At 41.4% G+C, this 18,697-nt stretch overlaps 1 protein-coding gene across 3 annotated transcripts in view; it reads right to left on the reverse strand.

Moving 5' to 3' along the window:
• Positions 1-4,010: 4,010 nt before the first annotated feature.
• Positions 4,011-18,697, reverse strand: part of LOC310949160 (homeodomain-interacting protein kinase 3-like) — a 63,178-nt gene continuing 48,491 nt past the window's right edge. For 2 of the 3 annotated variants that reach the window (XM_083916499.1, XM_083916497.1), the window contains exons 13-18: positions 16,871-17,014; positions 16,422-16,790; positions 13,615-13,776; positions 13,251-13,525; positions 10,002-10,153; positions 4,011-8,503 (exon numbers count right to left, since the gene is read on the reverse strand). In XM_083916499.1, coding sequence (XP_083772625.1) covers positions 7,967-8,503; positions 10,002-10,153; positions 13,251-13,525; positions 13,615-13,776; positions 16,422-16,790; positions 16,871-17,014 — 1,639 coding nt within the window. In that variant the 3' untranslated portion in view covers positions 4,011-7,966. The remainder of the gene's footprint in view (positions 8,504-10,001; positions 10,154-13,250; positions 13,526-13,614; positions 13,777-16,421; positions 16,791-16,870; positions 17,015-18,697) is intronic. The other variant, XM_083916498.1, reaches the window with a different exon arrangement.

Genomic DNA, 18,697 nt, shown 5'->3' on the forward strand with positions numbered 1-18,697 from the left:
TAATGCAGAAATGATGCTTGGTGTGATTTGGAAATGGTGTCATTGCGTAATTTGTCCAGCAGAGCGTGGCCAGCAATTGACTGATATTTATTTATATTTTTTATTCATTATCTATTTTTTTTCTCCGTGTTCATTTCTAGAATTTGTTGACAATGTAATGCATTTGTATATATAACGTATGCTATAATACTGTTAAATATTCTTTAGTAAGTTAGGAAAGCAGCCACATATTTGCACTACCAACACAGAAAATGTCTATGATATTTTTTAAATCACTATGTCAGCTGCCATATCAGTAACCTTCCATCTGAAATAGGTATCGGTATTGGTCTCAAAATTCCGTATCGGTCAGGTCCTAGTGTTTATGCTTAAATCTATACAGCTTGTAAAATGCAATGTCCCAGTCTGAACCGGGTGTTTGGAGGGATGCTGCATCCTGAGTTAAAATGGAACAAATATATAACATATATATAACACCAACCTTTTTTGAAGCCCTCCTAAAATAAGTTGAGTGGCAGACCTACTGTTTTCTGACTGACTACCGTTAGCTCACAGGAGCTAACTTTCGAACACCAGGTACAGGATAATGCTGCGTTCACGTGCTATGGCAAAGACGGTCCTTTCCGTTTGTGAACTGGAAATTACCAGTGTGTTGTGTTCAAGTGCTTTTGTTGTCGTAGTGAAATGAAACATGGTGGGCCCACAGATCCTGACCTGCTAGCTAGCATCTGCTCTGGGTAGGTAAACCAAAACAATAACGTTATTTTTTTTAAATGACACTAAGTGTTAACACATGACAGTGTAATTGTCTATGCCACAACATCGTAGAGGCAACACAAACTCTCCGCTAACAGCAGCAGAAAGCATTTATTATTCACCACTCATTCCGCCATGTTGGAAAGGTCAAAGGTTAACTCATCTCGGCCACTCGTGTATCACAATATTCTACGAGCTCCCCAGTTGAAATTACCACGGGAGGGGGAATTCATGTGCAATTTTCACGTCAGCTTTTGGTATTTACCATATTTTCCATTGGACATGAAGGCTCCATTAGGCTAGTCTAACCTTTATAAGTTTGTTTTTTTTGTTCTGTAAAGGCCATATTTAAAATAAATCTACACTTAAATAACACATTTAATCGGTAAACTGCCTGACTTCCGGTCTGTCTTCTGTCTAACTTGACGCAGCTTCAGCAGGTAGAGACAGCCTGTGTGTTTGGTGTCATTGTGGTGACAATGGCAGGAGCATGCTGGTGATACCTAATTACCTCACCTCTTAACACGGACATAAGAGCAGGAGCTCAACTCACTCTTGTCTTTCCGCCCTCTTTAGCGGACCGTTGGCACCGTGGATGTGAAGTCCGCCGCATCATGTAGGGACCAGACATCACAGCGGGCAGCTCGTGTGTTTGGGCAGATCTGAGTTCAGCGGGAGGCAGGCGGCCCCTGGTGGGGGCTGAGAGCACAGTCACACTGCCTGAACACAGTCAGAGGAGTAGGATGCAGCCACACCGGGGAAATACACTCATCATTAGCGTCCCCATTGAGTCCAATTTACTGTTAAAGAAATTACCGTGAAATCATCATTGTGCCGCTGAAACACCCCGCGGGCCATAAATGTGTTAATCCTATGTTATGTCATCAAAATGCATCAGGCTAAACCTGCACAGAGGGAGGCTCAGGAGAAGTTCATTCTGAGTGGATTGTTTGCATCCTTTTGAAAATGTTACCATCAACCTTTGCTGAAAATGAACTCGTTAACAAGACCTGTGAAGCTCGCAGGAGTTCTCCACAGAGAGTTGAATCAAGAAGAAGAAGAAGAATTCCTTTTATTTATCAAGGGAAATTAAAAATGTTTCACTCTGTTATTATTACACAGGTTACACACACACAGGCCCGAAACACACACACATGAACAAACAGGACCTACATACATGCAATTAATGGAGAGATGTCAGAGCGAGGGGGCTGCCAATGGATCTGCGCCCAGAGCAGTTGGGGGTTCGGTGCCTTGCTCAACAGTACCTCAGCAGTGCCCAGGAGATAAGCTGGCACCTCTCCAGCCACCGGTTCACGCTCCATTCATGGTCCACACCCCCACCGACCCTCCGGTTCCCAGCCGAGTCACCTATGGACTAAGCTACTGCCACCCCAACATGTTACCACATCCAGGACAACAGTCTAATAAATTGCTAATTTTATATATTTTTCGGAGTAGTTCCAGTGGCCAAACAATGCATTCAAGAAAGACTGAAGCTTTATAGACCTACCGTAGGCTTAAATCTAACATATAAAGCAAATGTCTCACCCCACTTAAGTTCATGTAAATGTTGGTTACAAAAGAGAGGAGGCTTTGGCAGATATGCTGCGTCACACACACTGGAGCTTATGGATTCAAAGGGCTTTTTCATAAAACGCTCCATTTGTTCTGGTTATGTTCCTATTTTATTTCAAATGGAATAGGCACATATTCTTATGTCCACATCTTATATCCTATCTCATAGGTAGGCCTACGTTTGTTCTCCCGTTGTCCACTAGGGCTAAAGTGTTATATCCAGGTAGAATTAATGTTATATCTTGATAACGATACATATTTCAATATAGCATGTTTTCCAGTAGGCCTAATTGAATCAATATGTGGTCTGTATGAAATAACCACATGGTAAAGCTTATTTCTGTATACTCCTGTTCATTTAAGACGCGACAAATGTCAAATACCGAGTGTTTTCTCATTTTATGAAGAACTTTAATGCAAAAATATAAACTCCAAATATTCTCATATTGAATTATCATCCAGCCCATTGTCCACCTGCTATGAACTCCTAATACGAGTCAGGTTTGGAGTTCCGCTAAATGTTGTAATGTTGTTCTTGTGGCTTCACCACTGCTGTACTAGCATGTTTTTTAAAGAACCAAGGCACCTCAACAAAAACCTTTATTTTTTTGGGAAAAAAACAGAGAGCATATTTAGAGAACAGTAACTATTGTGTCAGAAGAGAAGATTTCAACCATGTTTTCTTCTGTACGATTCAAAAATGAACAGGAAGTGTAGAGGCCACAGCTTTGAATGACTTCAGCACATCTGCACCCACAGGACATCACTAGTTTCTCACACTGCTCTGCTTTGATCTTGGTCCATTCTGACTCACTCTCTCCCACAGTTCACTAACTGGAGTGGGTTTCTGAGACAATACTTTGTCACCAAGGATTTTCCAGAGATTCTCTATGGGGTTTAGATCTGGACTCTTTAGTTGAACAGTGGAAAGCGGTTTTCTCCTTTTCAGGAGGGAAAAGACTGTGTAAGCTTTGTGATTTGGGTGAAGTGGAAAGTGAGTCCCACATTCTTTGTACTGTACATATTATGGTGCTTTAAGAGAATGTTAATGTTTCATGAAATGTAATATAAGCAGGACTTTTCACAATAGCAATGGTGTGACTGTTTTTCTATAATCTAACACATCTTTGGCTGCATTTTCTTGTTACTTACTGGCCACCATATGCTCTGGTAAATGGTAACGTAACCCTAATATAAGATGGTATATATGGCTTGGCCAATTTATCAGTCTCTATCTGCTCAAGATGTTAAATGCATGCGTTGCTCTGCCTCTTTGTTTCATCTGAAAAAGAAAAGAAGGGTCCTATTTATCAAGTAAGGTGGGAAGTCAGTCCTAATGGCCCTAAAACTCTCGATTGATGCATTTTCCGTTCAACCTCGAAGCATATTATCAACTTTATCAAGTAACTCATATCTTCACAAGCACCTAGGGAAAGCTGTTTCCCTTTGCACACTGCTGGTTCAACTTATTTTACTCTCATTTTTGAAATCCGGTTAGTCCTCTGTTCCAGCAAAGGTTCAGAGATCTGAGAAATATACTCTTTGGATAGATCATTAAATCCGTTTTATTATTAAAAAAAACAGATTTTGACATCATGCAATTTTTCCACATTATTTTTGTAGATCCATCTTTTAAAAAAACAAAACGAGAAAAAAGACAACAGCGACTGAAGCAAAAGATCTTTTTAATTCAAAGTGAATCTTGACATAGTAAACCATCAATTCATAATTTGACACTCACCAATAAGAGTCACCAAGAAGGAACCCGCTTTTTGTGACAAGGTACATAAGGCTTGATCACATTGAAACTCACTGAGAACTAGAGGGGGGAAGAAGAAAACGACCGCAAACTGGTAAGACACACATTACATCCAAACAATAATCATTTTCCCAGTCCTCATATTGTTGTATATTGCACAGTGCAGTTGCTACATGTCATACTAGTGTAGCGCAATAAAATAAAATCAAGAGTAAAATCATAAAGCCACACAGATCTACACATATTTAGAACAGTAACAGTTTCCATTTCAATCAGGTCTACATATTTGTGTCTAAATACAACAACTGTCAACCCCGTAATTAGATATCTGTGGTACAAAATCAACCTAAAAACATGTCTTGGGACTCAAAATTAGCACAATTTAGTTCTCAGCCCAGTACCCAAATGAGATGCTCAGACCCATGTGTGTTGAGTTGGTAGATTTTTCATGAGAGAGTGCAGTAAAAAGGTCCAAATTTCTTAAAGCAGACTAAAACCTAAACTCTAAAATAGTGATTAACATAGACTGGACCCAGTCCTAGTTGATTGCCAAAAAAAAAAAGATAATTCTTCTAATGTTTTTAAAGTATTTAAAACATTCCTCCTTTCCAGCGTTGTAACTTAAGGCTGCTGGGCTCTGTGCTCTTGTGGAGATTTAAACAGGGGACTGTGTGACCCTCTGACTTTGATGATGCAACCGTCAAGGCTGCACGGTGGCGGGATTATCTATCATAAACAATCAACCCGAAGTGATGGGGGATTACGGCGCGGGACCTGGCCGTGATGGGACGTGTGCTCATCTCATCACAGGTGCTGAGCTGACAGAAAGAATGGAGCCGTGTAGGAATCAACGAAAGGCTGCACACCACAGGGTTCAAAAACAAAACCAAAACAAAAAAACACAGAACATTTTTGATTACATTTAGATTACCGTGCCATGACACACACCTATCAATTATAATTCTAGCTGAACAGTGCATCCTCTCGTTTGTCTAAGCATTGTCAACACAGTAGCATATTAAACGAGTACACAAAACACACCCAATTGCTTAAGCAACACAGCAAAACCATTACAATGTAATACGTTAAGTAGAGTAGCACCATGACAAAAATATATCTGCTCACTTTCTCATCTTAGCGGGAAAGTGCTCGACCCTTTTCAAGTTATCACAAGATATTTTTCATGTTACGACATTTTCTTGTATTTACTAGATTTCAAACTTACTATTATTTTGTTACATCATATAGTTTTATCTTGTATCCCAAAACGTTCTACACCAATAAATCTTGGTTATGAAAATGAAAGAAGTTTCTCGTTATTACAAGAAAATGAGCAAATGTGTTTTGGTATGGTGGCAGCAATATGCTGTCGACAAGGAGTATGGGGCAACTTTGGACCTAAACTTTGAGTGTGATTAATGGATAAAATATTTTGAAGACACCCCTGACTAAAACAAGATGATATCTACCTATGGTGATGTCTACAAACATGACACTATCAACATCCCAATCACAAGATGAGAGAAAACGCTGTTTAGCCATCTGAAATGCAACCAAAAACTGATGTCTGGAGTTCCACAAACACACGGTGTGAGGATAAAGCTTTGCATTTGTGTATATTCAGACCCTAAGTTTTGAGTACTGCACGGTGTTCTTGGTGAGTGCAATAAAACATTCCCTGACTTGTACTTTTCTTAGGATTCTGTAAAAAAAACAAAAGCGATTGTTTCCAGACCTCGTCTTAATCTAATAAACAAATGACTTTGGGGTTTTCGGGATGTGAAAATAGGAACTACAAATTTCATCCTGCTTTGATATCAACGCAGGATGTCATCTGCCAGCCACTGGTTTGAAGAAAGGCACTAGTTGTACAGTACGAAAAGTTGCAAATACAGTCCGATAACGAAAATAAAAGCCATGTCATCAGCAGAAAACAAGAAAAAACATAATACATCAACGACACACCGGTTACAGAATCCAACAGTGAACCCTACGTTTGAAATACTGATGCTAAATGCACACTCACAAAAACACACACACACCAAAAAGCAAAAGAATAAAAAAAAAAGATAACTCATAACTTCCATTACAGCAGTTTACAATCACTTCAAAACAACAAAGCCAATATACAGAGGCACTAGCATATAGGAATAGTATTCAATATACTATAGAAACCACTTCTATTGTATCTAGTCGTCAGAACTACAATACAAAAGATAGAATGCAGGCTAGAATGAGATTATTCCTCTAAATTCACAGCTACGAAGTGGCAGATAATCAGTACATAGCAGCTTATCGTCTATACATTCCAAATACACTTTGCCAAATACAGCTCAGAAAAATAAAACCTCAACCTCATTTTTAAAATAGAGATCTCAAAATATATTCCAATGCAACAGTATGCTGGAGGTGAAAGAAGAAATACTATTGACCATGCTTTAGAAATGATTAATGAACAGTCTTTGGTGCTGATTTGAGTAAAATACCAGCTGATATGACGGGTAAAGACGCAGCTCTACTACACACTGGAAATCAAAAACACACACGAAAAAAAATCAAGGCTATGCATCCACCCTGAAGGAATGTATCAAAACTGACAACAGGCTTCAATACATGAACAAAAAGCTTCGTTTCACACGAATATTTGAAACAATTACCGATACAACTCTAACACTCAATAGCCCAGCAATGATACTGTAAGTTGATAGGTTATTTCAAACACTGAGAAGCATTTCAAATTAATCCATAAAACAATCTTTTTTTTAGTCTATGCCACTCCCAAAAAAGTAAAACATAAAATGTATTAATGCAAGTCTAGCCTAAATGCAAAAAAACAACAACAAAAACACAGCAACCCAGAGGCTATCTAGATTGTATTGCAGTTACAGTAAACAGTGACAATACTGTTGTGAATTAAGTACTATAGTGAATAGAAATCGATTATCAAAATATCAAATCACTCTTTATGTACATAAAAAGCTCATTCAGTCAAAGCCCTAAATGTGCAGCCTCTAGCTAAAGTAAATCCATACTCTGAGTTAGAAAGCAAAAGGAAGTCCAACATTTTCCAATAATAAAACATAACCGTAAGCATTATTTATCCAATACGCCCGTCATAGTCTGAAGTTTAAGTGCTGCAAGCCCATTTAAATGTACAATCTATAAGCTCCTGAATTAACGTCATAGGTTTTAAGGCACTCGGCGATGGCTGCAGTTAAGTCTGCCTCAAACAAAGACAGGAGCGTTCGATCCTGGTTAATACAGACTGGGATGGCTTAACAAACAGATCCGAGCGGCTAGCACATGCTACAAGGCAACAGCGATAAAGGGTAGGCTGAGCGTGTTGACAGCAACAACAAATGGTTTCCCGCCTCTAACTAGATCATTTTCTCTGAACACTAACTTCAAACAACGACAGGAGGTAATGTGCAAAGGACACATTCTTAATTAAAATTTCTTTATCATACTTCTATTGAATTCATTCACGTTTTTTCTTATAAAGCTGTGCCGTTGTAATCAATCCGGCTCCTCTGGTGGCTGACATGATTTCGCAGGAAGTCTTTCAGAGCTGAAGGGACTCTGACAATCAAATACAATCACTGACTTTTGACGTGAACCTCCAGAGGCTGTGGATTTCTTTGTCCGCGAAAACACCAGAAAACTTCTTCAGCAATGTTACTTTTGTTTTTCTTTCTCAATCCTCCGTAACACGCTATCCATCCTCCTCTTGTTAACAATATTTTCCTCTTCCTCATCATCACAAGTGTCCATTTTGTGCTCTGCTGTTAGCTCTACCCGCCCAGGTCGCAGACCCAGTCCACTTCCCGTTGCCCTTCCTCACCAGAAGGTAGTGCTGCGGCCCCGTCCTGCTCCTCAGATATAAGAGAACTGGGGATGGTGGCTGAGCTTGGTGGGGCTCAGAGGGAAGCCTGCGTAGGCAGCCGGGGAGGCCATGTAAGGGTGAGGAGGGGGGAAGGGAGGCTTGAACTGGTGGGGGTGGTGGGTATAGCCGGGTTGGTGATGCGGGTGGATTGTTGGGGATGGGAGGAGCCTGTGTGGGTGTCCAGGGTGGTGGGGGTGGGTGCTGATGCCCAGGGTCACCTGGTGAACTATAGTGCCTCCTTGGGGGTGGGAGAGACCATAGCTGTGCTGGAGGAGAGGGGGAGGAGGAGGGCGAGAAGGCAGGATGGGGTGGGGGTGGTGGGTGGCGGTGAGGGGGGCGCTGGGAGGGTAGGACAGCAGGGTGTGTGTAGGCAGGCCTTGGGTATGTGTGTGCGGGGCGGCTGAAGTGTGCGTGGGGCTGCTGTGCGGCAGGTGTGTGAAGGTAGGGGGGATGTAGGCGTGCGGTCGCAGTGGCCCATAGTTGCCGTTCCACTCTTTGTTGCTGTGGTTTGAACCGTACGGCTGCACCTGAGAAAGAGGAGTAGACAAGCTCAATGACATTCTGTTAAACTCCCAGGGTGTACTCAGACTAGACTGTAAAAGGAATAGTTTGACATTTTGGGAAATGCCTATCCGCTTTCTTGCTTAGAGTTCCAACCAAAATACATGGCCAACAGAGAGGGGTTTTTACCTGCTGGACAGACAGCGTGTGGCTGCTGCTAGCCTCACTGTGTGCATATTGACTTTTGCAAAGTGATGATGCAGTTGCTTATGCAGGTTACATTAACTGGTCCTGAATGTATTAACTGGATTGTTGTAACAAAAGGATCATGGATACACATTGATCACTTTTGAACTGATTTTATTAGTTCTTTTACACAGTTCTATGTAGTTTAACTGCTGGAGGGCAGAGGGCTGAAGTAGCCACGTCAAGAGGGTCAGTGTAGCGGCTTCAGTTGGTCATAATGGAGGTCCTGTGCTACAGCATGAGTCTGAGCCCCATGGATTTTCAACGTTGGATAAAATTGATACCGCTTTCGCCTCTCCGTTCAGTATAACCAATGTGCATTTTTCAACAACCGATGCAGATATTTACAGAGCAGGGCTATAATAGAGTAGATATACCTATAATGCCATTATCTCGTTGTTGTTTTAACAACAAACAAATGAGACACAACATTGCTGACAATAACAGTGTTATTGTTGTGAGGACGGCCCCAAACAGCTTCACTGTCCCACAACCGTACCAAATTACAAACCTGTTTTTCTAATCAGGAGTTGGACTTATGGAGTGTATGCGGGGAGGCTGTTTCAAGCCCTATAAGCCAGTTTAGCTGGTTGAAAGCTTGTAACATCGGCCAATGCTTATTATCTTAAATAGCATTAATTGGTCTGATTAATCGGTCTATCAGTAGCTCAGTATGAATAGGTAAACTAGCTAGCCTGGCTCTGTCTTAAGGTAATGAAAACTACCAGTACCTGTTAAGCTGACTCATTTACACCAAAGTGTAAAACAACACGTTATGGTTTTATTGAGTTTATAAATTGGATTATGTCTACTTGCAAACAGGTGTACAGACATCTCCTCCTTCACCTCTCTAGTGACAAACTTCGCTATAGTCAATTTCAGACATTTTAGAGGACAGAAACAGAAGAAAAACACATTTAAGTGGAGGGGGACTTTAAGCTAACAGTCTACTGGCTCTAACTCCATTAGGGTGGTATCGATCTTAAGCAAGCACCCCAAATTGTTGAACTATTCCTTTACAGTCCCTGCCAGGTGTTTGAAAAACGATGTTTCATCCAAGCAGAAAAGACAAACCAGGACAAAAGATATGACTTCAAGGCATTTTAATTAAGCCCTCCTAAGAGTTACGTTTATTGTATCAGACAAGCTATAAAATGACCCAGATATACTGCTACTCTGACAAAATAAATGTCCTAGAGCTGTGCTACAAAGCATTCTCAATCACAGTAATATTCACTCCATATATTATAAGGACAAAGGGAAAAAAACTGAACTGACCTGTCCAAAGGCCAGAGGGTGCTGCTGCTGCCCTGTAAGTTTTTGCTGCCGGGACAGGAGGGGGGCGGATGGGAGGAGGGGGAAGGAGGAGGGAGTGCTCTGTTGTCCTATGAGGCCGCAGCGCCCTTTGGACCGGGACCAGTACTCTGAGACTGGAACAGAGAGAAGACAGAAATTACTAAGGCAAGTGCATATATGCTTAAAAAAACTGTTGACAGGTTTAGACCACATGACCTGCAGGACTAAAGACAATGAAGATCACCAAAAACAACAAACCAGCATGCATACCAGAAAGAATTCAGATTCAGAAACTTTTTTTTAATAAAGAGAATATGAAACAGGTTTTGATGTTAAAATGTTTGTCACCACCAAGGATTTGACAGTTGACCACCACTAAAAACACGCTACTAAATCACGATGTGTGGCTGTCAGCCATCTGCAGTGGACAATGACATCATCTTTATGAGGGCGCACTCACATTGTCCTTCCACAGCTGGCCAAAACAGGTTTTACGGGTAAAGCCTAGCTCGTTTGACCAGTGTAGTGCAACCGCTCCGCGCCTAGCTGCGGCCAGCTGGCCGTCCACGGCCCGTTTGAGAGAGGTGGGCTTTTGTAAAGCGTGTTTGCACGACGCCTACGGCGGCTCTCACATCATTTTATGTGCGCTTGCTCGGACATAGAAAAATAAAAAGACGGACCATGCGCGGACATTTAACAACAACAGCAACAATGGTGGCGAAAGGGTTAACGTTGGTGTGATGCGCAGGTGGAGTGTTTACTGCAGATTTGGGCGGATGAAAATATTCAAAAACAGTTGGACAAGACGCACAAAAACTGACGTGTTACACCGTGATGACGTATGGACAGGCAAGAAGCATTTGCGCGAGGCCCAGGCAGTGTGAGTAAAAACGGCTGGCCAGCAGGGGGAGAGGGAGGGGGGGACAAGTACCCTAAAGCCCGGGGCGTGGTACGGGCGGACAGTGTGAGTGCGCCATGAGACACAGCAGCATCTGCATCCAAAATATGAAGCCATCTAACACAAACAGCCTTTTTATTTTAAGTATAGGCCAAGGATGAGTTGAAAACTATACCTAAACTCCACAAATTGAGACTAAAAGTAAGTCTTGTACAAATCTGAGAGTTTATACAAAAATGTGGTTGCATTAGAGGTTAATGCAACAATAGAAATAACCCAACAAATACTGTGGCAGACTTGTTTCACTCATTCTAAAGACTTGCTCCAGGTCAACAACATGCTGGCAAAATAGAAGTACCACTCGATACTGCAGAAGCCTGGATTACAGTCAGTGTGAAAGAGGTTTCATATTACAGCAACAAGAGAAACAAACAAGAGAAAATTACCTGCTTCAAATTAAATGTCTGAGTTATATAAATATAGAATGTTATGGTCACAGTGACTGTAATTTCTGCTGCTATTAAAGAATCATCTTGTACATATTTCTTAAAAGTTTTTTCTCTTGTATAGATTTCTTAAAGGTTTTTTCTAATATATGTTTTTGTCTGTATAATATTTGTTGTTTGTACATCTGGAGTTTCGTAGCAAATAATTTCATCTCATCTCATCTTCATCCGCTTATCCGGGGTCGGGTCGCAAATCATTTAACTAGTATTTATTTATTATTTAAAGTATTTCTGATTCTGATTCATCAAACGTGTCTTTCACTTTTTAAGAGTTGGGAATGTTCCAGCATCATTAAACTAGACAATTACAATCCATAAAGTTTGGGAAAGAGAAAGAAACAGATGGTTGGCACTCAGAAAAGGCACCTGAGGAGCAAAGTTGCTCCTTGGACTCTGATCTGTAGGAGTTTGAAATTCACTCCACCATTTGTAATAAATTAAACATCTGGTGAAGTCAAAAAGGTGAACCTGATCTCAGATCAGTGCCTTGGGGCAACTTTTGCTGCATGGCAAGAACCAGCAGAGAAAGCACAGGCTTTGACTCAACACCAAATAAAATGCATCCACCTTTCCCTCCACTCTGAGGATCCAACACTCATGTTTAGAAAATGTTTGCTTTACTTTGGTTGAAGTAAACTCTCCCCTTTCTTCTTCAGCATCAAACTGATGGATCACTGATGCAAGAGTAACATGCAGGTGTTGTCAGGGAAGAGGGAGTTGCTTTGGATGCTTAGCTGTAATTAAGTTCGTTTTGTGAATGTTACTTAAGCGATTATGGGGAAATAAATTTATATGATTACAGTCAACGCTCAAAATCCACCAAGGTGACTGCTCAGCTGAGGGGAGCCTACATTTTACTCCTTCTGCACAACATCCAAATGAACATGGAATCTTTTCTTAGAGAAAACTTCTAAATTGATGGAGGGAAAGCCATAAAAGAGGACTCTCAAGCAATGTAAGCAATGTTAGCATTGCCTGCTATGGATGCATCTTTGAGGTATTGGTACAACATGGCCAGTTCTCTGTTGGTGCTTCTTGATCACCTCTTGAAGCCTCTATGACCCACTAGGGGCCGGTAAGCCCCAACTGATTCCATAAGACCTGCAAAGCAGACACCGCCAAGCACAGGTGACAGACCACATAACAGATGGAAGGATGAGGACACATTTATGGAGAAAAAACTTTTCTGGGTGAGTATACAAACAACATTTTAATGAAAGCATCAATTTCTCTTAGCTTGTAATGAAAACATGGTTAACAATAGACAACACCTTTATAAAATCCATCATATGTGAACTCAAAACAGGTTGTTAGGGATGGGCATGAGTAATCAATTCCTCACTGTTATGAGGGAACTCAAGCTTTTTTTGTTCTTGTAGAGCAGTGCAGTGCCAAGCGGGCCATTTTGAGCCAAACTTTTGTCAGAGTTATGTGGCTCATTTCACTTCAAAACCCTAAATAAATTTGTTGTTTGAGCTAAACAGGGCCAGATAAGGTAAAACAGGAGGAGTCTCAGAGGACATTAATGTGTGTGTGTGTATGTGTGTGTGTTTAGAGCGGACCACTGAGGAGATGGCAGTGAAATGACGTGCTGTTTCCCATTTGTTGAACACATTGGGAGGCTGCTGGCGCAAAGGAAATGTAGCTATTTTTCAGAAGCATATTTTATAGCTTGTTCCACACATCACCGATTCTAAAAATAGATGTCTCTCTTCGAAGAATCAATCGCCCTGCAAATTATTCACGAGATTACTCGTGCCCATTCACTAAATAAATCGCACAAACAGATACTTGTTTGCTGTTGGAAAGGTAAATAATTCCACCAACCTGTTCTCTGAACACGCTCCTCCGTGCCTTGACTGTTGTTGTTCTGCACTCTCATTGGTGGGACCACCATTGTCCTGACACCTCTGGGACTCCTGCCCTGCACTGCAGGGGAAGGCAGTGGTGCTACCATGGCAGCCAAAGGTGGGCGGTTGTTGTGGTTACTGTTGTCAAGGTAACGGTAGGGACTGTTGCGACGCAGGGAGGTTGATGTGTCAGACGTGGGAGAGCCTTCCACTGTGTCACAGCCACTCTCGTGGCCATCGTCCTCAGACATGCTGAACACATGAAACAACATTAAGATGACTGGAACTTAGGAGTGTATTTCTCTTTGTAGAATGTAGGACACAACCCCACTAACTACTACCTGTTGGGTCTCTTGCATGGTGACACAGAGGGGCTGGACTGAAGTGAGTTGGAGGCAAAAGAACTGGTGCTGAGGCTGCTGTCGGGGCTGCTGAGGGAACACACTCTCTCCATAGACACACTGGTGTTCCTGCATGCCTCACACACACACTCCTCTTTACACCTACAGAGATAAAAAGGTAAAGGTTACCATTTCTGAGGCCCATGATAGTAGCAGACCTGCAAACTGTATAGTGACAAAGGAGACATCTGAAACATTCTCCCAAAATGTTAATAATTTTAATCCACAAGTGAAGCCTTTTGGAAGCTCTGAGATTAGAATAAATTTGAAAACATCTCTTATAATATACATTATATGAACAGATTTTACTTTGCAAATCCCTTTCAACCTATATTCAATTGAATACACTACAAAGACAAGAAGTTTATCAACCTATATTCAATTGAATACACTACAAAGACAAGAAGTTTAATGTTCAACCTGATAAACTTCACAACTCCAAAAACGATCACAATTCACAACAAGAATCACAATTATACAGCAGTAATCAGAGCCACAATGCAAACTCAGTTTAAATCAGGGTATTGCACAATATCTACACTCAGCATCCCGTTAGGAGTGGAGCCTCTTGCCAAACAATTTAACAAACCATCTTTGAACAAGTGAATCTCCAACGCTTTCTGCGAATTGTAAACACAAAAACCATGTAGAGACCGAATTTACAAGCCGCTGTGCAAATAAGATAAATAACATAAGGCTGTTTAGTTAGTTTAAAAGACAAGGTATAGAGCGGTTCTATAGGAAAGGGATCCTTAAATTACTTCTGTTGTGATCCGAAACTATTCAGAAAATGCAATTAAATAACACTTACTTGACATTCAAGGGGGGCGGTTCGCCACCCTAATATAATGGCAGGGTAAACACTGCACAGGTGAACAGGTTTATTGGAAACAGGGGAGTGCCTCGATTGGGTATAAAAAGGTGCAACCCCCAAAGGCTCAGTCATTCACAAGCAAGGATGAGGCGAGGTTTACCACTTTGTGAACAACTGCATGAGCAAGGAGTCCAACAGTTTAAGAACGTCTCTAAACGTACAACTGCAAGGAATTGATGGATTTCATCTACAGTCCATAATATCATCCAAAGACTCAGAGAATCTGGAGAAATCTCTGCACGTGAGCAGCAAGGCTGAAAACCAGCATTGAATGCTGCTGACCTTCAGTCCCTCAGGCGACCCGGCATTAAAAACTGACATCTCTCTGTAAAGGGTATTGCCACGTGGGCTCAGGAACACTGAGGAAAACCATTGTCAGTTAACACAGTTCATCACTACATCTACAAGTGCAAGTTTAAACTCTATCATGCAAAGTGACAGCCACGTATCAACAACACCCAGAAACACCGCCGGCTTCTCTGGACCTGAGCTCATCTGAGATGGACTGATGCAAAGTGGAAAAGTGTTCTGTGGTCTGATGAGTCCACATTTCCAATTGATTTTGAATCATGGACGTCATGTCCTCCTCCGGGCCAAAGAGGAAAAGGACCATCCAGACTGTTATCAACGCAAAAGCCAGCATCTGTGATGTATGGGGGTGTGTTAGTGCCCATGGCATTATGGGTAACTTGCACATCTGTGAAGGCACCATTAATGCTGAAAGGTTCAAACAGGTTTTAGAGCACCATTTGCAGCCATCCAAGCAACGTCTTTTTCAGGGACGTCCCTGTTTATTTCATCAAGAGTAACAACAGCGTGGCTTCCTAATAAAAGATACAGGTACTAGACTGGCCTGCTGCAGTCCACACCTGTCTCCCATTGAAAATGTGTGTAAACTCTAAATGTGACAAAAGAGACCCCGAACTGTTGAGCACTGGTGTCGTACATCAAGCAAGAATATAAAAGAATTCCACCATCAAAGCTTCAACAATTAGTGTCCTCGGTTCCCAAACGCTTACTGAGTGTTGTTAGAAGGAAAGGTGATGTAACACAGTGGTAAACAGGCCCCGCCCCAGCTTTTTTGGAACGTGTTGCAGTCACCATATTCAAAATGAGTGAATATTTGCAAAAAAAAAACAAGGTTTATCAGTTTAAACATTAAATATTTTGTCTTTGGAGTGTATTTAATAGAATATAGGTTGAACAGGATTTGCAAAACATTGTATGTTTTTTTTCTTTTTTTTACCTTTTACGCAATGTGTCAACATTATTGGAATTAGGGTTTGTACTAAGTTAGCTTATGCCGACTAGTTTAGCTAACATTACATATCAGGAAGGCGGCTACGTTGCGTTGTTCTGTTCTGTAAGACAGTTGCAACTGTGCCGTTAGAAGAACTTAGGCTGCAGATAATTACATTTGAGTTACGACAAACTTACATCATTCTCACGTAATTAATTTTGGCCGGAGGAAATTAAGTGGCTCATTGTAGCCTTGTGATGAGAGTAACAATGGATGTTAATGTTGGCTACTAAAATAAAAGCTTACCTCAGCTGCTCAAAAACAGATTTTTTTAATGTCTCCTAACTCACTCAGCACCCCCACCCCCTCACTTAATCTTTTTTTTAGATCTACATGATTCGTGTGAATTACCCAGTGGACAAATACAATTAAAATCACCAAAGTGACAAGTTTGCAGGTATGTAGTAGAATTAACTCAGGCACGGATCACAGATGTTTTACATTTATAATCTGTAGTCCAAATGTTTTTTTAAAGCAGACACTGTCTGTTAGAGAGGGTCTGACTTTTAACTACCATTCTGTGTTAGTATGTGTTTTGGTAATCCTATTTCTATTGTCTGTCATATTACTCACTCGCTCAGACGGCACCTCGGAGGGTCTTCATCCTCTTCTTCCTCTCCGTCAGTCAGTTCACTCTGGATGCTGATCACACTGTGAGCAGGGCTTGGTGTGTCACCCATCAGAACCGCCACATCTCGCTGTTGTTGACTGGAAACATCCAGCTGGCTGTTACCATTTGGCACCACCTCTTTGAAGCAGTTTGCTTCCTCCTTTGCATTATTTCCCTCTTCATCTGTGTTTTGAATTCCTTGTTGCCTGGTTTCCACCAGAGGCACCTCTCTGTGAGGCTGCTCTCTTCGTGCCACTGCCTGTCCAACAACATTGGCCATTTTGGGGGTCCGGCATGCTGATATTAGGATGTTACTGGGGTAGGACAGGTTCCTTTTAACACAACAGTTGAAATATTATACATCAATAAAAGGGAGAAGCAGTTTTATTTCACTAAGGGAGCAGAATCTCACCTGTTGTGACTGTGCCTGTTCCTTTTACTGGCTGGCTGGGGCCACACAACATGAGCTATGCCAATGTTGATTGGCTGATGGGCTGAGAGGGCTGGCATCTGATTAGTCAGGAGAGGCTGCTGCATCATTGGAGTGTAGTGGCTGCTGTGGGTAAATCATTTGCTGTTAAAAAGTATCTAAAAGAAACAACTAATAAGAGGTGAAATAGAAACATAATGCAGCCTTATGCACTGGCTACAAATATGCGATAGGAAAAATGACATGCTATGCTCTGAGGAAACTAACAGAATGTTAACAAGTTATAAGAATTCAAGAGTTGCAAACTGTTAGAATTGTGGTTAAGCATATACATGGGCAATACATTGTGTTTCTTTAGCAGGCGTCTCGCTGTGTTTGACATTGCATTTCAGAAATCATGTTACAACCAAAATGCAGAACAGCAGTTGCTCATAAAACATTATATTTTTACTAGGGATGCTCGATATTGGCTTTTCTGCCGATATCCGATATTCCGATATTGTCCAACCCTTAATTTCCGATACCGATATCACCCGATACCGATATATGCAGCCTTTTTACACCAAAATTCATCACATATCACCTATTATGGAATTAACACATTATGCCTAATTTTATTGTGATGCCCCACTGGATGCATACATAAATGCAACACGGCTTTTCAAATGTTAACACAGTCTGTACAAAATAAGTTATTGAAAAAAGTGCCATTCATTTATTTGTTTGTGTTTTTAGAGAGAATATTTTGCCTCAAACAACACTACAGACAACATCACAACAAGGAAGATGCATAGCTTCAGTCCAGAGTAGTAAACAAACTTAGTTTTCTTTTTCCAGACTGAGTAACCGGCCGTAACTTGGCAAATAATACAGTCAATAAATTAGCAGTCAAGCTCAACATGCTAACCTGTATTGGATCTAACGGATACAGCACCAGAAATTACCTTCTCGACGTGACTGTAAACAATGCTGTACAGTTCGGGTTCAGCACTGGTCTGATAAATACTTGTGACTGAGCGTTATACAGACATAACGGGGCTCGAGGAACTCCACACGTTTGGTGAATCCGGCATCTTGAACGATAGAAAAAGTTTGTTTCTCGGTGTCGGCTGTTGCTTCTTTTCATCACTTTGCTGCACAGATGTAGCGTTTAACTCCGCATGATTCTTCTTGAGGTGGGTGATCAAATGTGATGTATTAAAGGAAGATGCCTTGCTTCCTCCTCTCATAACCGACGCCTTGCAGTCATTGCAAAGCGCACATATACTGTTTGTAGATGACACTTGGAAATACTTCCAAACCACGGACATCTCATGCACCGGGAGAGCTGAAGCTTGTTAGCCACGGTTAGCAACCTACGAGTGAAGCGTGTTGTTGTTGTTATACGTTATCAAGCACGCGCCTGTAAATGGCCCGTGTTGCATTCAGGTACACTCGGAAATGCTGAAGCCTACAGAACTAACATCGGTTGTAAAAACCCAATACCGATAATTCCCGATATTACATTTTTAACTCAATATCGGCCGATAATATCGGTGGGCCGATATTATCGGACATCCCTAATTTTTACTGTACTGGTAAGCCTAGTATTGACACATTATCCCTGGACTTCTGAGAATTCTGCTCATGGCTCCAGAAAATGTAGACTTGACACAGAAACGATCACTGCAAGTCTGTCCTGCTACACAGATTGACTAACACTAGAGCTACAGTGAAAATGGAGAATTCGGGTTTGCATCTGGTAAACCCGCTTTGAAGTGTCATACCATACAGTTTATCCTAGAAATACACACCAAGAGGTTGACGTAG

The sequence above is a fragment of the Echiichthys vipera genome (assembly GCF_963691815.1).
Source record: "Echiichthys vipera genome assembly, chromosome: 7".
NCBI classification, from domain to species: Eukaryota; Metazoa; Chordata; class Actinopteri; order Perciformes; family Trachinidae; genus Echiichthys; species Echiichthys vipera.